This window comes from Erythrolamprus reginae, chromosome 5, assembly GCF_031021105.1.
Source record: "Erythrolamprus reginae isolate rEryReg1 chromosome 5, rEryReg1.hap1, whole genome shotgun sequence".
Lineage (NCBI taxonomy): Eukaryota > Metazoa > Chordata > Lepidosauria > Squamata > Dipsadidae > Erythrolamprus > Erythrolamprus reginae.
Window position 1 is genome coordinate 25,674,153 of NC_091954.1, and position 27,268 is coordinate 25,701,420.

A 27,268-nucleotide genomic window follows, 5' to 3' on the forward strand; every position below is an offset into this window, starting at 1 on the left:
TTTCCAAGTGAAAAAAGCTTTCAAAAAGACCAAACATAAGCACTGCAAATGAAGAGTTTTCGGTCCGGGTCAGGGTGACCCGGGAACAGAAGATTTGTAACTTTTTTTGCCCAGCAAAAACTAAGCCCCCCAAAAAAATTCTCATAGAGAGAACCCCTGAAATGATGAAAAGCCATGAAATTTCAAGTTTCAGATATGCAGGGAAAATTTTTTACAGGGACTCAAACTTGGCTTCGGGTCGCATACGACCCGAACAGAACAGCAGGGTTAACAGAAAAGAACCTGGTGGAAAGCTAGCCGCTCCCAGTCCAACTCACACTACAGCCGATCCCAGGTGCATAATCTTAATCAGATCTTCCTCAGCTGGCTTGGCTTCCCACTTGCGGCTACTATGTCTTCAGAGCCTGGAGCTGTCATGCAGTTGCAGAGCGATGCCAGCTCTAAGTCCAGCTGGAGCAGAAGGGGGTATGAATCTGAATTTGGGGGGGGGGGGGGAGAACCAGGAGGTGAGCCGAATCTGACATGACTGATGGAGGAATTCTGGGAGTTGAAGTCCACAAGTCTTAAAGCTGCAAGTTGGAAGACCCCTAAGTTAGAGGTTAGGAGTGCAAGGATCTTCAAACCTTTGCAAGTTTAAGGCTTGTGGACTTCAACTCCCATTTCTGAGCTAGCATGACTGGTGGAAGAATTCTGGGATTTGAAGTCCACAAGTCTTGAAGCTGCCAAGTTTGAAGTTTGTAAAAGGTGTACATGGTTTTAAAAAGTATACATGATTTTAAAAAGTATACATGGTTGTAAAAAGTATTCTGCTACACTGGTATTTTATTAAACAATATAATACTACACCATTTGGTTCAGAATGCTTTTTTCCTTGTTTTCCTCCTCTAAAATCTAGGTGTCTTATAAACTGGTGCGTCTTATACACCAAAAAATACGGTACTTTGGAATCAGTATTTATAAATGCCAATTTGTAATGCTTCTCAATTATACATGGGGTTTTCTAGATGAATTTAAACATCCAGAGATTTATGTAGATTCAGATAAATTATTGTTTGTGAGACATGATATGTCAATATTCATATATTTCATCAGAAATAACTGTTCCTTGTTATATGTTACATTTAGGTGATAGTGATGGGAGCTACTAATCGCCCTCAGGATCTTGACACTGCCATTATGAGAAGAATGCCTACAAGGTTTCACGTCAATCAACCTGTAAGTTGATTAATGGTTTGCCCCGGCCTTCTTCCTAAGGCTTAGAAAAAGTGACTGCCCCAAGATCATCCAACTTGCTTGGTGCCTAAGGCAGGACTAAAACTCATGGTCTCCTCGTGTCTAGCCTAGTATCTTAACACCACCTCATACTAGGTTTCCAAGGTAGTTTATCACAAAGAAAAACAAAATAACAAGCAAAATAACAAATACAAGATACTCCTGATGAAATGCTGGTTAATGGAGAGAACAAACAGGATTCCTTCAAGACCACTTACCAAAATTTGGGCAACCTTTTTAGAATGTTCCCCTCCTATTTCTGTGCCATCCAATATTTCTCTAAGGTGATATGAGGTATCGTAGGCTGATCCTTGATAATTTCACAGGGAAGTGAGTAATAACCTGCTTTTGAGTTACATATGGCTTTAAAACCATCACAAGAAGTTATATTTTCCTCAGAGACCAACTACTAAGCAGTGAAGACTGGACCTAATGACTTATGTTTGAGATAGGATTTCCTGTCACACCCAAGGATTTTTGCCTGAGTTGTAAGTTCCATGCACTTTTCAAAAATCTTTTAGAGCAGCACTCCACAAACTTTCTGGCTCCATGAACTTGTTGGGGGATGGGGAGCCAGCGATGGTTTTACATGTGCAACCTAGTCTCACACAGGTGCAAATGTTTGTGTGTTTGTCTGCCGCCTGCACGGCCCAGTTCCCAACAGACCACGGAACTGGTACAAATCCACAGACTGGCAGTTTGAGAACTGCTGTTTTAGAGGATGTGACCAGAGAAATTAGAAAGTTGCCATATCTGTTTTCTCTAGAAACCAACAAGTGTGGTGGAAAAAACTTCCATGCTGGACATGTTGAAGGAAATTTTATAAAGCTTCCATTTTAATTTAGCAGGGAAACATACCATTATTAAAGAATAGCTACTCTATTTACCCCTTGACGAAATCAGTTTCTTGCTCATACAAAATTCATTTGTCTTGTTTGGGATAGGTTTCAGCTTTTTATTTAGTTTTCTGTTCTGTATAATCTATATTAAAACTCTTTGTTTATCCTGCCCTTTTGATTTGTATTTGATTTTCCTTTTGTATCTGTGTTTAAGGAAGTTCTGGAAAGACAGCGTGCATGCTGAGAAATTAGCCGTGTTTGGATATGTTTTTCTTGCTCTCCAGACTCAATTTCTGACTGATCTTTCCCAAATGGGTCTATGACAATTCACCACAACTAGCTCTCCACAGTCAACTTGGCACAGCCATCTGGTCACAGGACAACTCACTGCGGGACAAGAGTTACACTGTTATCAAAGAAATGGTAGAATAGAATCATTAAAGAAAGGATGCCAAAGGAGGGACAGAATTAAGTGTGAATGGCAAAAATAAAAATCATTTTTATTTATTTTAAATATTTAAATAGAATTGGTAAGTTGTCCTGCATTGAGTTGTTCCCATAGTGAGTTAGCCGCGGCAAATTGTCCTGCAGCAAGTTGGCAATTATGAGTTGGCTGCAAGAGTTGGCCATGGCGAGTTGGCTATAGCAAGTTGTCCCATTCCCTCCCAAATAACTTTCCAGCATCCTCCATGTATCCCACTTATCAAAGGATTTATTCTCTTGCGAGTGCTTCTTCCAGAAACAAGGAGAGAATAAAGAATTTGGGTGCTGTTGAGGACATTTGCTTGAGAAGCACTTAGCATTTGATGACGGAAACTATTTTCTCTGGGAGATCCAGTGGTGCGACAAGGAATCTATAGCAGAATACTTTTTTAAAAGCATCATAAATGTCATAATATCATCATGGTATAAAGATGGGATCATTATTCCTCTTTTGTACTAATAATACATTTCTGTCTTTTAATTTAAAGTCACTAAAGCAGAGGGAAGCAATCCTGAAACTTATTTTGAAAAATGAAAATGTAAGTTGGTCATTTTTTGCATTATAAAGTAAATTATTTTGTATTCCTACAACAGAGTCTCATAGTTGTAGACAAAAACAGTGGTACCTCTACTTAAGAACTTAATTCGTTCCGTGACCAGGTTCTTAAGTAGAAACGTTCTTAAGTAGGAATCAATGTAAAAGCAAATCATGTGTGCAAACCCATTAGGAAAGAAATAAAAGCTCATAATTGGGTGGCAGGAGGAGGAAGAAGAAGAGGAAGACAGTCGCTGCCGAAGGAAGAAGGTGAGGTGAGCGCTCCCTTTTGCCTTTCCACACTCAGACACCCCGGGAGGCAACCTCACGCTGGGTGTATGGGAGGCAGCGTGAAGGAGTCACCACAGCAAAGTAGTTTATTCCCTCTCCAAGCGCCCAGAGAAAGGAAAACACTCCGTTCGCTCTGGGCTGCTAAAGCCTCCTTAAGCGCCACCGAAAGGCTCCTCTGGCAGCCCAGAAAAGCCTGAGATGGTCAGGATTAAAGGGGGAATGGCAGGAAACTGGCTGGGCCTTCGTGCCGCTCTCAAATTTCCTGGGAAATTTTTCCGGGCTAGGGTTCTTAAGTAGAAAATGATTCTTAAGTAGAGGCAAAAAAAATCTTGAGCACCCGGTTCTTATCTAGAAAAGTTCTTAAGTAGAGGCATTCTTAAGTAGAGGTACTACTGTACTGTATTTTTCGGAGTATAAGACGCACCTGAGTATAAGATGCACCTTAGTTTTGGGGGAGGAAAACAAGGAAAAAAGGCCTTTGCTTCCCAGCAATTTGTCAAATGGCAAACAACACAGAAGATATACACTGTTTGCTGTGTATTTCTGTGCATGCGTGCCTTACTCATAGAAGTAGCAAAGAATTGGAGAAATGTACATTATATTAATCCCAGAAAGTTTTCTTAAATGTGATCACACTAACTCCTCCCAATTATTTAAATAAATCTACTCCAAACATGACTAAATCAGGATTTAACTCGACTGCCTTATCTTAATACTATTACTTAATACTAAAATAGGACATTTACGATTATACTTTTACAGGTCTTTAAATCTGATGTGGCTTTCTGGATGTATTCTCTGCTATTTAAAATAAGATACAATAGCACTGGGCCTCTTCAGATCAAGCATTTATTTCAAAAAGCTTCATTTTGTTTAATAGTCTAGAACAATAATAAAGCAGTCTTTAAAAAATAAGTCTAATAATTTGAACATTACTTAGGCATTTATAGTTATTGACTTCTTTGCAGCAAAAAAAACCAAACAGCCAGTTTCAGCCTTTGCCTCTCCCTGCAGCAATTTGCCTCAGCTTTAGTTTCACTTTCTTTTTAGCACATTTAGCCAGCAACTTCAATCAATCAGCTGAGTGTGGAGAGGCAGATAATCAGTAGCTTATGCTAAGCAGGCTCTGCTGCTGTTTGCTGCATGGAGGTAAATTGTTGGCAGGCAAAGACCAAAGAGTGAGTGGTGTTGGGTGGCACCCAAAATTTTACCCTTTTGGCGGTGTGTGTGTGTGCATCTTATAGTCTGAAAAATGTGTAGTTTCTGCAAGCCCTTATATCATGGAGGTTTTAGTTCTCTGTAATGAGTGGCTCATGAACTTTTCCCAAACATGCATTGTAACAAAAATTTGACAAATAGTCATATATCTTTAGAAATCTTATTGCCTATTGGCAAATGTTAATTTATTCCAATTTATTGTGCATCCATACCTTTCATATTATCTGCATATTGTAGCATATGGTAGAAACTTTGCTTCAGTTTCTGCCACCCGTTTACCATGAATTTATATATGTATTTACTCATTTTATATAATTGTCCACTCAATAGCGTAGCTAATGACATGAAAAACAATACAGGTAGTTCCCAACTTATGACTGTTCATTTAATGATGGCTTAAAGTTAGAACAGCTTTAGAAAAAGAAACTTGAGACATGCATTCGTTATGATGGCCATTGTACCAAATCCCCACCCCCCAAGTCGCAATATGGGTGCTTGGTAATTGTTAGCCCTTACAACCAGTTGCAGTATCCTGCAGTCACATGATCACAAATGCTCATGTTCAATAATTGTAAAGGTGAGCTGGTTGCCAAGTGCCCAAAATCTGGTCATGTGACTAGAGAGGTCATGCAGCCATTGGAACTCTGGAACTGGGTTCTCAGTAGCTTTTGGAGGGGACTCCATTGTATCTTCAAACAATTGCTAAGCAACCAAATTGTTAAGCAAGGACTCTCTTGTAAAGAGAGCCGGGGTGGCGCAGCAGGTAGAGTGCTGTACTGCAGGCCACTGAAGCTGACTGTAGATCTGTAGGTCAGGGGTTCAAATCTCATAACCGGCTCAAAGTTGACTCAGCCTTCTGTCCTTCCGAGGTGGGTAAAATGAGGACCCGGATTGTGGGGGCAATAGGCTGGCTCTGTTAAAGGCTATTGCTAACATGTTGTAAGCTGCCCTGAGTCTAAGGAGAAGGGCGACATAAAAATCGAATAAATAAATAAATAATAAATAAAATGGAAACGACTTGCAGAACAATTATGAAAAATATCTAGTTTATCTCCAGTTAGGACATAACAATTTATCCGAGCCATTTGACTGTCATTATTACCGTAATAATTGCCAAAATCATAAGGTGGCCATCAGTAACCAAAACATCATGTTCATATATAATATATGGAGATCTTCTAATAGCCATTTTGATCATTTTTGAATTTCCATGAATAAGAATCTGATAAACCGAAGTCCTTAATAAGTAAATTTGTTTTTAACAAAATCAAGCATGACAAATTATTTGATTCTATTTCAGTCTGAGCTATTCCTTATTGTTTATAGGTTAATTCTGTGGCTCTTGGGTGTGCTGTTTTTTTCTTCGCTGACAGGTGGACAGGCATGTGGATCTCCTTGAAGTCTCCAAAGAAACGGATGGGTTTTCAGGAAGTGACTTGAAAGAAATGTGCCGCGATGCTGCACTCCTGTGTGTCAGGGAATATGTTAATACTGCATATGAAGACAGGTGACTTCTATTTAATGCTCCAGAAGGCTTCATATCTAGAAGCCAATTTTTGTAGGTGTTTTTTTAAAACAGAAATGGATTCTCATAGTATAAAAATTGGCTGAACTGAATTAGGAGGGGATTCCTTCCTGTTTCCTTACTTTGTGTAGCAAGATGGATGTGCTCTTAATTCAAGACTTCTTGTATCTGGAGAAGTGAGAATTACATTAATGCCACATAAGATTGCAGAGAATTTCAAATGCATGAAGCCATTTTGGGAGCAAAGGGCCAGTTGGAGTTATGGGAACGAGAGGGAGGAGATAGAGATAGCTGGGAGGATGTGTAGCCAAACTAACATGTTCCCTGTGGGAGCCAAGGACGCTTTACCAGGTGTTGGAGGGACATGGACAAGAGCCAGCTAGAGTTGGGACTGTGACCTGATTGGGCCATGTAATGACGTGTGATCTGGGGGCAAGAACTTGGGGTTTTGATTTGGATGGGGAAATCTTGGGTCATTCAGAGTTGGGTTTTCACCAGCTTTGCCAATATGACATTCCTAATAAATTCATACTTTGAGGAAACTCTAGGTCTCAGGGTTTTGATTGCTTTGGGTTTGTTACCTGGAACCCTGACAGTGCAAGTATCTAGTTTAAATTATTGAGGAACCCCTCAAATTAATTCTGAACTGGTCAAAATGTTTCCAAAGATCATTGTTTTGAATGTGAGAACGGTTTCAGATTCAATATTTGGAATGATTTGGTTGGAATTTAAAGCAGTTTTCATATTTTTAGATCAGTATTTCAAACTTGATTTCATTGAGGGCTGCATTAGAGTTGTGTTTGACCTTGGGGTACCAGGGTGGGCATGGCCAGCTCAACCTCATTCCTGTCGGGGGCAGCTGTGGTGGCCCAAGCACCCTGGCAGTAAAAATGGGGTCCCAAGCTCTGTTTTCAACTGCGAAGGCTGCCTGCAAACCTCTGCCAGCAAAAATGGAGTTTAGGAGGGTTCCATGTGGCCCTTCCAAGCTCCGTTTTCACTTGCAGACACTGCAGATTAGTCTTTCGCTGTTTCCAGGGTGGTCCTGTGGGCCAGATATGGTCCACGGATCTTGATTTTGACACCCCTGCTCTAGATTCTTCCCAAATAGTGCATGATACATGGTACACTCTGTCTCTTTTATTTTATTAATTGTGCTTTTTACATTTTTTCTGTCCCCCCCCCTTTCTTCTTCCAGCAATGATGATGAAGAAATTCGCCCAGTGCAACAAAGGGATTTGCATCGAGCCATCGAGAAGATGAGGAAATCAAAGGATGCAACGAATCAAAATGTTCTGATGCATGTTAGTTTAGATTAAGGTTCTTCATCGCTTCTTTTGGTGACTAGTAATTTAAATAGTAGAAGTCAATTGAAAACAAAACAAAAAACCCATCCTTTTAACAACTGTTTCTGCAATTGTTTTTATATGCTGATACCTAAGTTATTGAAACCTAGTAATTTCGCAGAATTGGAATTGGGTCCATGTGACAGATCATGACAAAGAGGGATATAAGTCTTGCTTTAACCAATGTCCTTGTTGCAGCCTTAAAAATGTGTGGGTAGGTTTTTGCATGGCACCTGGTTGATCTGAGAGGGAGAGTAGAGCCCATGTATATATGTATGAGACTGTGTGTGTGAATATGATGTGTATGTGTATCCACAGGTTTTTATATAGACATTTGTAGGAAACATGAATATGAAATCCGTTCATTCCTTTTCTTTTTGCCTACTATCGGGATAGAGTTAGATCACGGGGTTAAAATAACTGCACAGTTCCCCAATGCACAATCTGAAATTCTGCTTTTGGGGGGAGTCTCGGCTGGTGACAGTGGGTGTATCTGTAATGTAGGGAAATTCTCATTTATCCTTTGCATCCTAACTTAACAGTATGTGCAGGTGCCAATTATCTAAATCAGGGGTCTCCAACCTTGGTAACTTTAAGACTTGAGGACTTCAACTCCCAGAGTTCCTCAGCCAGCTGGGAGTTGAAGTCCACAAATCTTAAAGTTGCCAGGGATCCCCTGATCTAAAGAAAGTGTGGGTAAGTCTCGTGTATGTTTTCCTCTTGCATGATCCTACAAATTGTATTCTTTTTAATATCTTTTTATATAATTGAAGTTTACCATTGTAGGCAGAACAGTGGAAACTATAGGTTGTTAATGTTTTATTTTATTTCTGAATTGTGAATAATGTCCTTAAATTAATTTCTGGACATAAATGCTGCCATTGCTAAATTTCCTCCTTTGCTGCTCTAAACCTTCGAACAGCTCTAAGTGGAAATTACAAAAATACAAAACATCAAGGACAGTGACTTTGAATTTTTATTATATTTCTTTCTATAAGACAGGAGTCTTGAAGAGAGAAGGAAATAATCATATTTCATAGGAAAGATTGGAATAATGAGATTTACTTTCTTAAATAAATGTACTGTTATGTCTCCCCATCCCTACCTCAAATTCATATCTGTGCACTAATTCTAGGTATACTTGTAAGCTTCTTTTCTTTGGGTATAGAACCAAAATATCTTTTACAGATCATTTCCTAACTAGAATGATTTACTTCTTTTTTTTCTATGTGTTCATTTCAAAATTGAAAATCTATGGCCAAGGAAAACAATTCCATTACTGTTAAATAAAGCAGATTTTGTCAAATGAAATAATTCTTTTAAAAATGCGTCCAAGTCAGCCTGTCTTAGAATTTTAGTCCTATTTAAGTGGCTACTTAGAATATTTGGGGTTAAGAACTGACTGGGTAAATGTATATGTGACTATCAAATGCTTTTGCATTATGGGTGACATTAAATCAAAATGGGGGCAAGGTGTCATTCCCCCATTTAATTTTCCTTTTATTGCTAAATCAGTCCTATCCAATTCCCTTGTACATATCAGAGACATGTACATATTTGAGGTATGTATCTGAAAAGGAAAATACTTGAAAAATATCTATGCTTCTGGACACAGTGCTGATTTTCAGCCATACATATAAATACAGCTTGAGATATCAGTTAGTTGACCTTTTAAAGTTATTTATGCAAATCTCTAGGACAAATTCCTTAAATAGATTGTGATAAAGTACTTGACTTAATTCTTCAATTAAGCCTTTCATTTTAATGAGCTTTATTGTATTCTGATAGTAATTATTTGTTCATGTCTCAAATTTTATTCTACTTAATTTCAGCCATACCTCAAAGTAAAAAAAAAAGTATAACTTTATCTAACCATTTCATTAAACTGCTGTATCTTTCCAGTGTTTTCTGTGACCTGTAAATAAATGTCACCCAGTGAGTCTCAGCTGTACCTCATGTTTTAAACATTTATAAATGTCGATGAATAATATTTAGCCACAATAGCAAAGCTAGATATTAGTTCTTGTGACCAAATATATTCATTTTAAGATGTATCATTTCACTTTATAACTTTCATAAGTTAAGAATACAGTGAACCCTCGATTATCGCGAGGGTTCCATTCCAGGACCCCACGCGATGATCGATTTTTAGCGAAGTAGCGGTGCGGAGGTGAAAACACCATCTGCGCGTGCGCAGATGGTGTTTATGCTTCCACTGCCGCCCACCCTTCGCCCGCCCACCCCGTTGCTCGCGCCTGGGGTGCGCGCGCGCTTGGGGACACCCCAGCTCCGCTTCCCAGCTGGGAGGCGGAGGTGGGGTGTCCCCAGGTGCGTGCGCTTTCCCCAGCAACGCGCGCGCGCGTGGGGACACCCTAGCTCCGCTTCCCAGCTGGGAGGCGGAGGTGGGGTGTCCCCAAGCGCGCGCGCTTTCCCCAGCAACGCGCGCGCGGTGGGGACACCCTAGCTCCGCTTCCCAGCTGGGAGGCGGAGGTGGGGTGTCCCCAAGCACGCGCGCTTTCCCCAGCAACGCGCGCGCGGTGGGGACACCCTAGCTCCGCTTCCCAGCTGGGAGGCGGAGGTGGGGTGTCCCCAGGCGCGCGCGCTTTCCCCAGCAATGCGCGCGCGCGTGGGGACACCCTAGCTCCGCTTCCCAGCTGGGAGGCGGAGGTGGGGTGTCCCCAAGCGCGCGCGCTTTCCCAAGCAACGCGCGCGCGGTGGGGACACCCTAGCTCCGCTTCCTAGCTGGGAGGCGGAGGTGGGGTGTCCCCAGGCTCGCGCGCGCCGCCCGCCCGCCCACGCTGTTGCCGGCTCCGCTTCCCAGCTGGGAAGCAGAGCTGGGGTTTCCGCGCGCGTGCCGCCCGCCAGCCCACGCCGTTGCTCGCGCCGCCGCTGGGGTCTTACCGGGGCAAGAGGGGGAAGACCCAGGGAAGCCTCTGCCCGGCGGGGAAGCTCCACCATCTACGCATGCGTGGAAGGGCACGCATGCGCAGATGGTGGAGTTTACTTCCGGGTTGAAAACTAGCGATATAGCCCTTTCGCGATGCTCGAGGACGCGAAACTCGAGGGTTCACTGTAGTCCCATTTAAGTTTACAGCAGCAAAAATCATACTTTGTTTCTCTCTCACTTAGTGAAACAGATTTATCTTTTTCTCTATTCCTTTAAAAGTTTTGGTTTATTTGCAAGAGGGAAAATTAAATGTCAATGATTCCAGGTTTGTTTTAAGGACAGTGGTTAGGATCCAAAGATTGTAGCAGTTCAGGAAATTTCAGCAGATGCTCTTTACACACGAGGTCTGTCAAGTCTTTAAAAAACTTTGGTCAATACTTCTGATGTCCTTTATCATGACTTAAAATCTCAAACCTTCTGACCCCATCATTCCAGCAGTAAATATTAATTTAGTAGGCATAATTTAAACCTAGGAATTAAGAAGCACTTGAATAAATTTCCCCTCAACTTGTTTTAAGAGGTAATAAATGTGAACAATCTGTTTAATTTCTAGAGCTATTCTTTAGATATTTATTTCACCAGGCGTATTGCTATGTAGTAGCAAGATACAGATTTTTATCACCTTCCTTGGTCATTAAGCTCCTTTAACTATCTCTGGGACATAGCTGTATAGTTTATAATTAAATATTTATCTGCATTTATAGACTAAAGAGCAGTTTTTGTGATACTAATGATTAAGAATGGAAATTATCTTTCCATTCTTGATAGTTATGGTCTGATTGTGGTGATCAGAACTTCCCATTGAAAGTTCATGGCAACTTCCTTCAAAGGAACAATTTTATTTATGATTTCTAGACAAATAGTCTATAGCACCAAAACTAGCAGTCTTTTGGCATCTTCATAATTCCCTAGCATAAATTTGCATATTCAACAGCCCAATGTTTGCCTTATAAAATTATTTGACTTCCAGAGGAAAATATTAGTACGGTATATTATTTTTTGGAGTGGTGGTGGGGAATAGGGACTTGTTTATAAGATCAGCTGACTTAAGAAAATTCATGGAAAGTTTGTTGTCTCCTCCTTTGCTGCCCCTACAAAAAGTTGAGAGATATTTCCCAAGTAAGATAGAATGGATGCACAAGGTTTTTGGAAGAATTGCACCAAACAAAACAGAAGCTTCCCAGTGTTGACTTTTTCTTACTTCCTTGTTTTAAGAGCCATGATTTCAGAGACCACCTTACTTTATAATGGAGCCATGTTAATGCCGTTATGGTACTGTGTAATTATGGCACTTTTAGCTCTTCTGACATTCAGATAAGCACTTACTGAATATGGATTCTTTGTGCAATCAAGATGGTTCTTGAATAGTTACAAACCATAATGTATTTACAGTTGAGATTGTTGTTCTTCTGGAGCACTATTCTAAAATTAAATTCCAGTCCCATCATTGGCTTGACTAGCACTCATTTCCACACTTCTTGTGAAGGAAGAAATGCCTACCTTTTTCCTCCTTCCATCTTGCAGTTGATATGCTACGTTAGAACTCCATGTGAAGGCCCAATGCCTGCAACTAGTTTAAAAGGTGGACATAATAGATCTGCTAATATTAAGCATACAAATTCTCTCTGTGGGGGCTCCCGTTTCTTGCTACAGTGTATGACTTTGGAGGGGAGTGGGCTGTTCACTCTTCTGTCATGGACACCATGTTGGTAGTTATGGTCTGTACAGCCCTATGGTTGTGTCAAGTTTATGTATCATCTTATTTTACTCATAAGAGTAAAGTAGTCCAAGAGTTTTGAGACTCCGTAATCCAAGCAACAAGCTTTGTCATTAGATATATTTGTGCTTTATTATTCTCATGTGGGGCTTCCACTGACATAAAAGAGCACAATTACTCTGTAAAATAATAATGGGCATAGGAATATTTAAGGGTTCCTTTCTTAAACCTGAAAACCTATTGACAAAGCTGGGCCTGATTAACTAGACTAGAGAATGAAGCAATAAATGTGACATGATCATGGCAAACCATTTAGAACTATGTTGCATTTTTAAAAAATCTGTTTTTCCACATGGTTTTAAGGATCAATTATATACATGTATTCTCACTGCAGTGGCTAAATGTAAATGAATAAAAAAAGATTAGCCAGCCTATTTATGATTCAGTTTCGGTGTTTGTTTATTTTCTGAGGAGACGCTTTGCGGAATGAGGAACTGGGAGTCCCTCACTTAAAACGTATGTTGCTTAGTGAGACATTTATTCAGTGAGTTTTGTCCCACTTTATCACCCTTCTTGTCAGTTATGAAGTGGGACATTTGTTCAGTGAATTTTGCCCTATTTTACGATATTTCTTGCCACAGTTATTCAGTGCAGTCGGTAAGTTAGCAGGGTGGCCAGCAAACCTGGAAACAGGGAAACTGGCGGTTTGGGAAATATCAGGGAATTGGTGAAAAAAACAGAGTAAATCAGGGGGGAAAACCAAACTATTAAAATGTTTAAAAGTCAGAGAAATATCATGTTAAAAAAAAGGGATCACGCTGCCTGGCAAGAGTCAAGAAAAAATGAGCATAACTGCGGCTGGGTTGGCTAAGGCAAGAATTTGTTTAACTCAAGATTAGGAGAGCTAAATTGTTCCAAGACATATTTCCCTATCCTGGTATCTTCTAGACTTCAGCACCCACAATAATTGGTATAATTACACCCCGTCCCTTTCCTAATAACTACTTGGACAATCCCTTGCAGTTTTGGAAGTGGTTTGCCCTTGCAAAACTAGGGCTGTGAGTGGCTGGTCCAATGTCTCCCTCAGCCCTTGACTGTCAGTTAGGTCAAGAGTTTATGGTCCTCTGGTTTCTAGTCCAGTGCCTTTAACCAATAAATCAAACTGGCTGTCAAGGATAGGTAGGCTTCGACGTACGACCACAATTGAGCCCAAAATGTATGTTGCTAAGTGAGACACTGGTTAAGTGAGTTTTGCCCTATTTTACAACCTTTCTTGCCACAGCTCTTAAGCAAACTATTTCAGCAGTTAAATTAGCACAGTGCTTCTCAATTATTTTCTGTTATCCCTCCTACCCACCCAGGAAGTCGTACAATGGTACCTCTACCTAAGTATGCCTCTACTTAAGAATTTTTCTAGATAAGAACCGGGTGTTCAAGATTTTTTTGCCTCTACTTAAGAACCCAAGCCCGGAAAAACTTTCCCAGGAAATTTGAGGGCGGCACAAAGGCCCGGCCAGTTTCCTGCCATTTCCTCTTGGTTTCTCTCTCTGGCGCAGTGTATGGGAGGCAGCCTCGCACCGGGTGTATGGGAGGCGCGTGCTCACCGCCTCAGAGTCCCTTTTTTTAAAAGCCTTAAAAGTTTTGGATTTTTTTGATTCCCCTCACCTCACCTTCATTCGGCAGTGACTGTCCTCCTCTTCCTCCTCCTCCCACCCAAATTCCAAGCTTTTATTTCTTTCTTAATGTGTTTGCACACATTATTTGCTTTTACATTGATTCCTATGGGAAAAATTGCTTCTACTTACAAACTTTTCTACTTAAGAACCTGGTCACAGAACGACTTAAGTTCTTAAGTAGAGGTACCACTGTACTTTTTTATATATTAGATTTGTGCTATATGCTTGTTTTGTATCTATTCTGTGAGCCATCCTGAGTCTTCGGAGAAGGGCGGCATACAAATCTAATAAATAATAAAAAAATAAAGAAGTAAACATTTCACACCACCTCAACTCTCCACCGGGATGATTGTTTGCAATATTTGTCAGTTTCTGCTGAAAAAACTCAAGTGGCTTATCAGTGTGATTGGGGTGTAATGTATTTAAGTGATGTCTTAATTTATTTGGCTTCATGCTATCCGCTGCCAACATTTGTAGACACAGTAAACCTACTGGTCTTTCCTCATCTCCCACCGTAGTCACAGTGAAGCCAAGCATGGCATACGCTTAGTCATATTTCCTCGTCTTAGCTTTTGGGAGACTTACGTTTGTCTCAATATCTCTTTTTCTCTCCTTTCTTTTTATCCCTGTTAAATATTTTTCCATGGTGTCTCTTAAGGATTTGTTATCTGCACGTCATATCTCCTGCTCTGTGCTGTGCTATTGTTCGGTGCAAATAACCCCTACCCCCTGCAGCAAAAAAAGCACAATCCCCAGGGTTACACGTCCCCCCCCAGACACTGCTTTGTGCCCCCCCCACAGGGGGGCAGCCCCACTATTTGAGAAGCACTGAATTAGCAACATGGTTTTTAAGCGAATGCAGCTTTCCCATTGACTTTGTTTGCCAGAATGGTCTCAAAAGCAGATCACTTGATCCTGGGACACTGCAAGCATCATAAATATGAACCAAGTGCCAAGTATCCAAATTTTGATGACATGACCATTGGGAACACTGCAACGGTTGTAAGTGTGAAAAACAGTCATAAGTCACTTTTTTTCAGAGCTGTTGTAACTTTGAATGGTCACTAAATGAACTGGACAACCTGTACATATTGACTCATTTTGTAAAGAATCACTGATTTCCTCCTTTTCTAGTAAGATCATTCGAGTCTTTTGCTCTTTACACAGTGACTATTCATTTTCCTGATAGACAATGTAATATTTTTTTTGGATAAAACTTTGTTAAATGTATGTAGAACAATTGCAGACTTTCTGTAGCATCATGGACGTTTTCACACTTGCAGACAAGTGAAAGGCAGAAACATTCAAACTCTTGAAATATTTATTGTCACCAAAATGAATTTTAGCAAAAGAAGGCCAGAAGATATTTTTACCAAGAAATGCAACAGTTAAGGCATACATGTCGGTTTCCGATCTGTAATAAATAGGCTATAAAATATAGGATGTATTTTTGTAGAAAGAGGAAAAGGCACATTATAACATTTATTTGGATATTATAGTTCTATAAGGTTAAAAACCTGGAAAAATATTGGCACTATAAACATTTAGATTACAATGGCAAGAAGGCATTATCTTCAAGCTACCCTCCAAAGCTCTCGGTTATAAAAACCTTATGGCTAATGTAGATTAGCCAGCAATGCTGGAACCTTCTACGAATTATACTGGCTATCTTGTCTTCTGGTCAATGCAATTTGCAAGTGGCTACTACTTACTGCATTCAACTGACCAAAAAAAAAAAAAGGAAACCCGTTTTATTCTCTTGGTCCCAAAGATTCAAAAAGCATTAAATTCTATAACAATGTTTTAAAAAGCATTTTCAAATATTTGTATTTAGACTACAAAAATGATTTTGTTGCATAATTGCTACATGAAAATGAATAAAGCAACTTGCCTATTTTTGGACAAGAACACTGAAAAATCTAAATCGTAAAAGAAAAAGAGAGACTTAGCATACCTGCAGGCTGTAGCTAATATAAATTATTATTATTATTTATTAGATTTGTATGCCGCCCCTCTCCGCAGACTCGGGGCGGCTCACAACATGCCCAAATTATGACCACAATCCATTTTAGGCTTTATAATCCATGATTTGAATCAGTTTTTTCATCTTGTGGGAATCACATTAGGAAGAAATTCTAACAATTATAAATAGTTATACCCAAAAGATGGATGGATTGATGAATAAAAGTTTCAGAGCATTTGTGGATTTCCAATTAACGTATTTCAAATTTCATCATTTTTATTCTTTCCAGTTCTTCAGTTAATATGTTTGGCCTGATATTGTACCGGTTCCAAATTTTATAGTGCCTTGAATTGCATTTTCAAATAAAATTTTACTTTATAAAATTTACAAAAATAAATAATACACTGAAGACATTTAATGCAACAATTGCCCAGTTGTGAAAATACAGGTAGCAGCTGGACTTGCCTGACCTATCATACAGAGCAGAGGTCAGCTGTAAGTTTTCAATAACCGTAGATTTTGGACGTGGATTTCAGAGCCAAACTTATCATAGCAGCAGCTAACTGTGAACCCAGTAGTAGAACAGCACTGAGCATTATGCTCAAAAGTAGGGCTATCTCAGACTAGGTGATGGGGGAAATAATAATGTATGTAAAGTTGAGACAGATTGTACCTTCTCGGTTATTTTCATAATGTGGCTATTCTGATTTGTACAGTGTGTCACTCTCCTTGCCACTGAATAGCACACTAAGTACAGCACCACAATAGCAAAAGGAGGTTATATTTTTTTAAATGCAATAAAATATTGGCAGGGTATGTACTGTATTAAACTGTACTTAGCATTCATGTCAGAAGTATGAAGGTGCAAAAGAAATGTATCAGTTAATTCTGACTGAACTAATTATATACGGAAAAAATTACAACTAAAGCATGTTTTCTGCCCTATGAGCACATTCTAGAACAGAGTCCCATAATTTGGGATTCATCAACCATGATAATATGTTTATGCTTATTTGCTCCTTACCAAAAAGAAAAGAATTAAAAATACAGGAATCGTTGTGATTCAATATATAAAATGCAAAACATTTTCCTATGGGTTTTCCTAGAGGTTGTGTCCTGCACATGCATTCACCTTTCCCATAAATATTTACTGCAAATTCAAGTTGCCTTAGGGTGCTCCTGGATTCCCCTTCCCCTTGACATTACAAGCCTGGAAGTTACAAAAAATACTAAGCTTTCAAACATTGTATATATGAATGAGTCCTTGAAATCAGTTAACATTTTTTTTCTCTTTAAGACACCTTCATTTGATCTGTTCATGTAAGAGAATTCAGAGTTTATCACTGGATAAATCGAATTAGTAAAAAAGGGTAGGAGAGAAACTATCGCATCATGTGACATCAGGTGATGTATTGTGACTTGCTTTTGCAGAGACGAGTGGGAGTAGCCTACACATGATTGCATCTGGCCCATGAGCCACCAGTTTGACAGCCCTGCCCTAGAAGATGGTTAGGAATGAATCCATGTCTCAGAAAAACTTGGCCCTTGATTGGATAAGGCAGGGATGTCAAACTCACACCGTCACATTGTCACATGACGTATCACAACTTCCCCCCCTTTGCTAAAACTATGGATGTGGCCAGCACCTTTGCTAAAAACACGAGATTGACACTCCTGAGCTAAGGCAATCATGTTGAATGCTGACTTGAGCAACTGTAGTGGGAAAAGGAAATGGGCTTGGGGGAAGAGATGGAAGAGCAACTACCAAGACAATAGTCAAATAGAAGAGGGGGCCAGAAATGTATCTGGAAAAAAGTTTCAGGCAAGACCCTCTCTAATTCTACCAAGGATAGAGAGAGAGGGAAGAAACTTATTCAGACTCTTAAGATTCTATTACTATATCTTTACAATAAAAGTAGTATTGGCCTACATGACTTTGGTTTCCTAGTCTGGTCTATATCTTGAAAAGATGAGCGAAGCTCTGAAAGGGCAGTCATTTAGATTGTAAAGCTGTTATTAGCACCCTGTTGAGGGGAAAATGCTTGTGGATGTCCTTCATGAAAGAATTTGGCCAAGGCTATAAAGAAACTCAATGTCAAAGGTGAGAAAAGTGCATTTCTATTTGTAAAGAATTTTTCAGAACAAGCACAGCTTTGTGACTGTTTCCAAGAGAAAACTGCCATGGGAAATGCTGATTATACCAACTCCATTTCATATTCATTTTCATCATCTTAAAAAATCACCATGAAATCCCCCTTCTTCACCCCAACAGTACATGAAAGGTTTTGTTGGAGGCAAAAAACAAAACAAAATAAAACAACCCACAATGGGAAAGTACTAGTTTATCACCTACTTCTTTCTAGGATTTCAATTTATAGCATTAATGTGATCATTTGCATAGTTGCATAGTTTCAATAATATTTTTTGGCAAAGGCTGTGAGAGCTGGATCCCTATGGCTTTGAACTCATTATTTTGATCTTATCTTTTTTGATGCATAAAGCAAAAACTTTTTTATGGCATTCCTCTGAAATTAAGAAATTGCCTATTTAAGCTCTAAAAATGGAAAAGCTGATCCAGAATCACTGTATGGTCCAGAAAGAAAATGCCCAGCAATCAAAAGATTCCAAACTAGATGAAACATCGTAGCATATTCATCAATTAGAGCTCATCTTTAAAATAAAGGCACTTTGACAGAGACAGTATAATTAATTATTTTTTGCAATCAATGTGTAGTATTCTGTCAACACCTTCCATGCTTTCGGCGCCATGAAACCATCAGGGGGATTTTCACCGTCACGAGCCAACTTTCTCATGCGTGTGCCAGAAATGAACTCAAATTCATTGTGCCTGGTGAAGAACAAATGGGCAACATGAAGAGGACAAGCATACTGCAATTATAAAAACACTACCCAAAATGTTGCATTTTCCCAATGCTTTGTTCACTTTCTGTACCTTCAAATTGATATGACATGCATACTATTTTTTACATATTACTGAAGAGTAATCATTCGCACATACAAATGGTAGTCCAGGTTGCTACATTGTCTGAACAACTCATAACATTTCATTGCTCTGTGATGATCATCCCAGAATTCAAATTTTTAAAGACTATTCAGAAGCAAATGTCTATGGAGGTTCACAACCATCCAGGTTATGGCTATCCCAAATGTCCCCCCCCCCCCAAAAAAAAAGCAACTAGACTTTCTTGGTATAATCTTGGGAAAGGTTTCACTTCTTATCCAAGAAGATTCTTTAGTTCCTCAGCCTCTTGAACAAGAAGAGAAATGTTTTCAAATGAAAACACCAACAGAAGTCCAGTTGTTTTTTGGAAAAAACACATTTTGGATATTTAGAGACAAAAACAACAACCAACCAAAAGTGCATCTCAAGTTAGTGTGCTGTATTTACCATGCTTTTCTCTGTAACAGAAATGGGATACTTATACTTCAGATATTGCAAAAGACAATCTCTGGGTCCTATGCTTATCTAGTAGCATTTAACACATTATCATCACACATCTACTTTCTTTTTTAAAAAATGCATCATTTTCTCATTTTCTAAACTAAATCCTGAACAAAGCGTTGAATATGTATAATGCGAACCACAGTTCAAATTAGGATTAAATCAAAATAGGGAAGCAGTTTTTCCCATTTTTGTCATGTGTTAAGATGACAGTCAAAATTCTCAAAATTCCCTTTCTATTTTCTCCCATTTGATCAAAAGAAAAAAAAACCTGGAAGCTTTTAGTGCTTTTAGTGCCTCATGTATTAGCAACGCACACCAATTAATTCAAGCTTTGGTCAGTTTTGATGATGTTATCAGTTCAGCCGAAACTGACTCTTGGCGATAAATAAAATAAAATAAAATACAATAATAAGATAAAGTACTGGCATCTTGTTTCCACTGGTTAAACAGTAATGGGGACATAGCTAATACGAGAAAGTGCTAATTATGGAGTTGTAATTGACTATTATTACGTACCTGTCTGAATCATAGAAAACCATAGCTTTTTGTACTTTGTTGTATGCAGCTACTCGGAAGGGAATTATTTCAACCGAGGTTAATCCTGGAGCCATACTAAGCACCTTTCCACCTTGTGTGGGTTCATACAGATCTTTCTTGGTCTCTGGATGAGGCATACCTGCCGGATCTCGACCCACAATGTAGAAATTGGCACCAGCAATCATTCGAGACCTACAATGCCACTGGACCTGCCATAAGAACATCAGAATGCTATAAAAAGAGTGGGTAGGTGCCTGGGTACTTCAAGGTATCTTAGGGCTACAATCTTACTTACTCGGAGGCCTCAACAAATTGAATGAAATTTACACTCAAGCAAACTCATTCATATTCAGGTACAGTGATACCTTGTCTTACAAACTTAATTGGTTCCGGGACGAGGTTCTTAAGGTGAAAAGTTTGTAAGACAAAACAATGTTTCCCATAGGAATCAATGGAAAAGCGATTAATGCGTGCAAGCCCAAAATCCACCCCTTTTGCCAGCCGAAGTGCCCATTTTTGCACTGCTGGGATTCCCCTGAGGCTCCCCTCCATGGGAAACCCCACCTCCGGACTTCTGTGTTTTTGCGATGCTGCAGGGGAATCCCAGCATCGCAAAAACGAGTGCTTCGCTGGCAACAGAAGTCCGGAGGTGGGGTTTCCCAGTGAAGGAAGCATCAGTGAAATCGCAGCATCGCAAAAACACCAAAGTCCTCGAAACCCCACCTCCGGACCTCTGTGTTTTTGCGATGCTGCAATTTCGCTGAGGCTCCCCTCGCTAGGAAACCCCACCTCTGGACTTCCATTGCCAGAAAAGCGCCCGTTTTTGTGCTGCTGGGATTCCCCTGCAGCATCACAAAAACACGGAATTCTGGAGGTGGGGTTTCCCATAGAGGGGAGCCTCAGGGGAATCCCAGCAGTGCAAAAATGGGTGCTTTGCTGGCAATGGAAGTCTGGAGGCTGGGCATCCCAGCGGCGGTGGTGGGTTTGTAAGGTGAAAATAGTTTGTAAGAAGAGGCAAAAAAATCTTAAACCCCGTGTTTGTATCTCGAAAAGTTTGTATGACTAAGCATTTGTAAGACGAGGTATCACTGTATTTAAAATATTTCAATACAGTAATGAGAGAGATAGAGGGAGGGGGAGAAAGATCTAATATCAGAAATCCCCCTTTTTATCTCTTTGGAAATTTCAGTTAGAAATTTCAATTAGAAAGAAATGTACCAAGATGGGGATGGCACAGTCCTAGCTCTCTGTTATTTCCCCAACCATATCTGTTCTGAAGTTGTCTTAGATGAATTGCTCTTGATGTACAGTGTTAAATTAGAGAAAATACATCCTATAAATACATTTTAAAACATTAACGGAAAAATAATAAAATACAGTTATAGTTTCTCCTTTATTTCCTTCTCATTTTGGTGGCTCTTTTCCTTCTTTTGCTACCATTGGGGGGAAAAAAAGATCCTAGAACAATATCGAATGAAAGTAATGTTCTGGGAGCACAACTCCATACCTCTGTTGGGCCAGCATACAACATGGGGGAAGGGAAAATTGCAACGACGGTGGATTTGGGATCCAAGACCTGTTCTTCAAGCACTGCAGCATGCTGCTGCATGCGCCACGCCAAGGGCACATCATCATCCTTGGTCCATCCGCCAAGAGGATGCAGGAGCAACACTGGGTTCTTATAGCCCCTTTCCAGCAGCCGTCGTTTAGTATCCTGCATTAGGAGAGCATGTCCGTTGTGCACCGGATTACGTAGCTGGAAAGCAAAAACTGCATCTGAAATATAAGAAACACGGCATTGGAAGAATCAGGAACACATTAACTGGAAAGAGCCATGTCAAGCGGAACTTAACTTATACAAACAACTACCTGCGTTCATCTCTCTAAACTTCTCCCTCAGCTCCAATGGAGTCAAGCGGTATTGGTCTAGTCCATCGTTCCATTTTATTCTCTCTAGTACAAGGAGTTCACCCCCAGCAAGCCAGTCTCCACTCTCCATCACCATCTATCAAAAGATATTATCAGGAAATAGAAAGAACCGATATTCAACTGTAATAATTCAGCCTCTATGTAAGACATATTATTCCAGAGGTTATAGGAACTTCAATTCTCATAAGTGTATCCCGGGCTATATTAATTGGAACTAGAAGTTAAGGTCCAAGAATATCTGAATGCCTTAGATCTGTGATGGTGAACTTATGGCATGTGTATCACAAGTGGCATGCGGAGCCATATTGGTGGGCACACGAGCTCAGATCTGACCGCCAGCCAGCTGATTTTTGGGCTTTCTGGGCCTACTGGAATTCGGGAAACAAGTTATTTCCAACCTCCAGAGGGGATGGGTAAGGCCCATTTTTTGCAATTTGAAATGGGCCATTTCTGGCCTCCGGAGGGTCTCCGAGGGGGTGGGGGAGACCATTTTCACTCTCCGCAGGCTCCCAGAAAAGCTCTGAAGCCTGAGAAGAGTGAAAAACGGGCATGCCATCACGTGCCAGGAATGGGGAGTGCGGGTGGCACATGGAATTATGGATGTGGGACAGGCGTGTGTGATCTTCCCCACGCTCCCCGCCCTTTGGCACAGTGACACCTTGCATTTGAAAAGAGACAGGCCTCCAATCAGGTGGTTGTGGCTGCCATCTTGATCCAGTCCGTCAAATGCCACTGAATTAGATTATTTATTTATATTTCTGGAGGCAAAAAATAGAACCGATTTGGGCTTACTTTTACATGAGGGTGCTTTGCGCAGGTGGTTCCCCAAACACGAGCACAACGCTCTTCCTTCCTGTGTTCAAAAAATTCTGGATTTTTAAGGATTGCCACCCTCTGCCCATTGTACTCCAGGGTGAATGCGCTGCATCCTTCCAGACGTTCTTTGTCTTCAGTAGAAATGGGAAGTACAATCGGTATGCTCAGGTTAATAACACCATCTGTGCAAAAGAAACATTAAATTCAATTAATTTATTTAAAATAATTTTTAATTATGGGGGAAACTTTGCTGTGTTTCATTTGAAATCCCCAGAAAAGAAGATTCTCAACAGTTGACTCTGAATAGTTAAACACTCGATTTTTTGGGCTTAGCGTTCTTACAATTTAATAGCATATAGTTTTCTCTTTTCTATGAGAAATTAAGGATCTAGAGCAAAACTTCAAAGTAGAAAATGTTTCTTCTTCTTTCACAAAATATCCTTTGTATAAATACTTTGAAGAAAAAACATTCAATTTTAATACAATAATTTCACTTGAAGAGCATTATGCACTCAGTATACCTTTTAAAACTAAATATCTAGTGGTAGTTATGAATCTCAGACTCAAGTCATTTTTATTTGATTTTAATAGTTGATTCTCTCATTTACAGTAATTTTATATGTTATATTTGTGTTCTTTCTGAATTGCTTTAATATTGATTCTGTCTTTAATAGTAGGAATTGCTTCTTTTTTGAACAGACTTCTGTTAAACCATTTCTTCAATTTTAGTTGGCTGTAAAAGTCAATTCTCAATATAGTGGGTTCCCCCCCCCCTAAATCTCTGTCTGACTCAACAATTAATGTCCTACGGTCCAATTCAAGAAATTCCCTAGGATAGCCTAACAAATCTAAATCTAACAAAATGGACAAAACCAAGTGTACAGGAATGCCCACTCAGTTCTAAAGAGATGCCAAAAAGCATTTCTCCAGTTCTTACTTAGGGCTCTAAGATGACATTTTGATATCAGAGTAGTAGTGTTCACTGCTACTTCCTTCACCGTTTCCATGCTTCTCATTTAATACTAGATGGCACAACATCTTCTTAGGCTTAGGCTTTCACAAGGCCATTTCTTCCTGAATACAACAGATTACTCCTCATGAGATATAAATTATTAACACAGCTGTGCAATAGTGTATTGACATCACTTCTTGTCCTTTGTGGCTTATCCTGTCTGTTTGTTTACATCAGAACATCAGCAATTTCCTCCCCCCCCCCGTTTTTGTTTGGTTCTTCAAACGTTTTTTTAGTTGAAGTCATTCGCCCTTGCTTGGTGTAGGAATCCAGATAAAAGCATCCCAGCTAGAGACCTATCTATCTGTTGTGGTTAGCTCTGGCCCAGCTCCTGCCCCAAGGAATGTGGAGGTGGAGGTGGGGGAAACATCCACACGCCACAGACCTGTTTTGCTCCTGATAGAATCTGCTGACGAAGCCTCCTCTGACCAAGGAAGTGTGAGTGACAGGGAAGAGGGGAGTTTGGCAGACAGCCCAGGAGGAGATCAATCTTCCTTATCATCCCTGGATTCTGAACAAGAATTTATGACAGACCCACGCATGCGGAGAGTGATGCATAGGAGAGAACAACTGAAGGATTATTACAGGAGATAAGTGAGGCCACCTGTGGTTGAGTGGGGCTGCTGTAATTAGTGTTACAGATAAAAACAGCAGCGTGCTGATTTAGCCTTGTGGAAGTTTATCTGATTCATAGTTTCATCACTTTCTGGACTTTTCCCAGTTATTGGGCGAGAAATTGGATTGCATTTAACCTGTGCCTTGTGTGTACCAGAAAATCCCTTTGACATTTAAAAAGGGAGCTGTTTCTGTTTTTCTGTTGATAAAGACTTTTGGTTTGTGTGTCTTTCTGGACTAATTACCCTGTAATTACGTTTGGCAGAACACTATCTATGAAGGGAATCTCGCTATTTCATTGAGTAACTGATTCTACCATCAAATGCTCATAACATTTAGAAATTTCCTAATACTGTATTTAGAGACTGCCTCCCCATAATATAAATCCAATTTTTTTACTCTTAAGCTTCAGAAGAACGGAGAATAGTGCTGAACTCTTTATTTCGTAAGTATTTGTAGAGAGCACTTACTTCTTAAGATAAAACTTGCCCGTGTGCTTCAATCTATCTTAACCAAAATTGCTATACAGTTCCCAGGTTAACAGAATAAGGGACCTTGGAGGTCTTCTAGTCCAACACCCTGCTCAGCCAGAAAACCCTATAACATTTCATACAAATGGTTTGTCCAACCTCTTCTGAAAAACCTTACATTACATCACCCACAACGTCTTTGTTGCCCTTCTTTGAACTTTTACAATTTGTATGAATTCTTTTTAAATTGTCCAGAGGAAAAGAAAGAATGATTGGAATGAATGGAATATTGCTGTTTTCCAATAACAACAACAAAACAACAATAACAACACAACTTATTATTGTTGGTTTTATTATTATTATTATTTAATAATAAACTGCTTTTTGTAAGCTGCTCAAGTTTATACATAAAATCTCAACATAGGCTGAGAAAAAAAATCTCATTAGATACATTAATCAATGGCCAATAAATAATAAATGAACTTGCACCCATCATGCTGAAAGCTGCCCAGGATTGTTGGCTATGAGATGAGCAGCAAATACATTTAATACATAAATTAAATTAAATAAACTGAAGCTTAAAACTACTGTATACCATTTTTTTTGCAACCCCAATACACTGTTGCCCAATGTTCCTTTGTAATCAACCATTCCAATTCTTTTTCATACTGTTTTTACCAAGCCAGATAGTCCAGCTTTTATAAAGGTGTATTTTGTTTCAGTTTCCTAAATGTGAAACTTTTGCTGTGTAAAGTGTCTTTTACAAGAGACACTTTGTCTCTGTAAAATTTAATTCTCTATGAAGATGATTTTAAATGTCATTTCTGTCCTCTAACTTTATTTCATTTGCATATATGACAATATTCCCTTTTGGTTCATCAACCATTCTTTAATGGGGGAAAATGATTAGTACAAATTGTGAGAGTGAACTTTCTGCATCACACCTTCTGGTTTGGCAAAGAGTCATCGATGAGGACTTTTGAATCCATTTGATTGTTATGTCAACCAGCCCGTGCTTAACTAGCTGGCTAATTATATACATTTCAAATGCTTTGTTGACATTACTTGCAGGGCATCCCTACAACTGGTTCTGTTCAAATGCCCTTTTTTAAGTCCAAATTACACATTCAGCTTCAGTTTTGCTTATAATCAAGAACTTTACCATTACATGAATGGCATTTAAAGGAAATGGAGGAAGGGGGAAAGGCTGTTAGGATTACAAATATAATACATTGTATTTCAAATTCTCAGTTCATGAAATAGAATCAATTAATGAATTATAAATGACGCTTGTTTAGCCATTGAGTTTGATTTCCAAGTTAATGGATGCTGTGACCATTCTCACTATTCTGACTTTCCATGAAATAATTCTGATTATCTTGAGCATGAGTTGGATCCAAAGATATTCAAGTGAATTGCTTTTACCTCATCATGTTGTCTTCCCAAGCTTATGGTTACATGTTACATCTGACAAAGCAAGCGTTGAAGATTAAAGCTGAATCATTGTGGGCAAAATAATTTTCATTAATGTTGTACCTGTGAAGTTGTGTACATTTCCATATGGAAAAATCATGCCCCAAAATAACTGGAATTGGCGGGGGGGGGGGCGACGCACTCCTCAACTACCTGTATTTGAGCAGTTCATTTAGGGATCATTCCAAGTTATGACAACACTGAAAAAAGTGACATGACGGTTTTTCACACTTGTGATCATTGTACCATGGTCACGTGATTAAAATTCAGATGTTTGACAATTGACTCATCTTTATGACGGTTGCAGTGTCCTGGGGTCATGTGATCACTGTTTGCAACCTTCTGACAAGCAAAGTCAAGCCAAATTCATTTAACAACCGTGTTACTAGCTTAACAACTGCAGTCATTCATGTAATAACTGTGGCAAGCAAGGTCATAAAATGGAGCAAAATTCACTTAAGAAATGTCTCGCTTAGCAACATAAATGTTGGGCTCAGTTGTGGTCATACATTGAGGAAGTTCAAATCTTCCTTGCCGCTTTTCACTCTCAGCTTCAGGCAAGAGTTGGCAATGTGAAACCACATCTCTCTGATGCCACTAGATGGCATCCATAGAGCACTACCCACCAATTCCATTTAAAAAATATACTACTTCCATTGGATCATGTGAGGCTTTGGTCTTTTCTCATGATGTCTTGAAGTATCATGATCTTTCTACACATGGGATGCTTTTTAAAATAGGGAAGACCTCCACACTATTACAATGAATCATTCGGTGGTGCATAGTGACTGAAAACATTGCTCTAGACAGGCCAGTCCTAAAAAAAATATTGTTGTGTGCTTTGAAATGCAAATTGAGGCTTTTGAAAGCAGTTAGCTGCAAGCATTTGCTGCCAGAAATCTTTACATTCTAATAGAATGCAAACGTTAATTTAGATACAGTTTGAATCTTTTGTAAAATGGGCTTGCTCTGCACATGTACATTAAAATAATTTCACCCAGAACAAAGAACCATAAATGGAAAAATGTCCCTGGATGATGGCTTACTCCCCCACCCCCTCTAAAGTCTAATAGAAAAATTCCATGAAGAGAAGCAATTTTTTGGCTTCATGATGGACACCTTTGAATCCAAGCCACAACAG

General features: G+C 39.5%; 2 protein-coding genes across 5 annotated transcripts in view; one reads left to right on the forward strand and one right to left on the reverse strand.

The window, feature by feature from the left end:
* Positions 1–8,812, forward strand: part of ATAD1 (ATPase family AAA domain containing 1) — a 45,214-nt gene extending 36,402 nt beyond the window's left edge. For all 3 annotated transcript variants that reach the window (XM_070752246.1, XM_070752248.1, XM_070752247.1), the window contains exons 8-11: positions 1,126–1,215; positions 3,083–3,133; positions 6,012–6,145; positions 7,359–8,812. In XM_070752246.1, coding sequence (XP_070608347.1) covers positions 1,126–1,215; positions 3,083–3,133; positions 6,012–6,145; positions 7,359–7,479 — 396 coding nt within the window. In that variant the 3' untranslated portion in view covers positions 7,480–8,812. The remainder of the gene's footprint in view (positions 1–1,125; positions 1,216–3,082; positions 3,134–6,011; positions 6,146–7,358) is intronic.
* Positions 8,813–15,153: 6,341 nt separating this feature from the next.
* PAPSS2 (3'-phosphoadenosine 5'-phosphosulfate synthase 2) overlaps positions 15,154–27,268 on the reverse strand; it is a 54,647-nt gene continuing 42,532 nt past the window's right edge. For both annotated transcript variants that reach the window (XM_070752245.1, XM_070752244.1), the window contains 5 exons: positions 22,534–22,739; positions 21,682–21,817; positions 21,320–21,588; positions 19,792–20,021; positions 15,154–18,657 (listed from right to left, as the gene is read on the reverse strand). In XM_070752245.1, the coding sequence (XP_070608346.1) occupies positions 18,516–18,657; positions 19,792–20,021; positions 21,320–21,588; positions 21,682–21,817; positions 22,534–22,739 (983 nt within the window). In that variant the 3' untranslated portion in view covers positions 15,154–18,515. The remainder of the gene's footprint in view (positions 18,658–19,791; positions 20,022–21,319; positions 21,589–21,681; positions 21,818–22,533; positions 22,740–27,268) is intronic.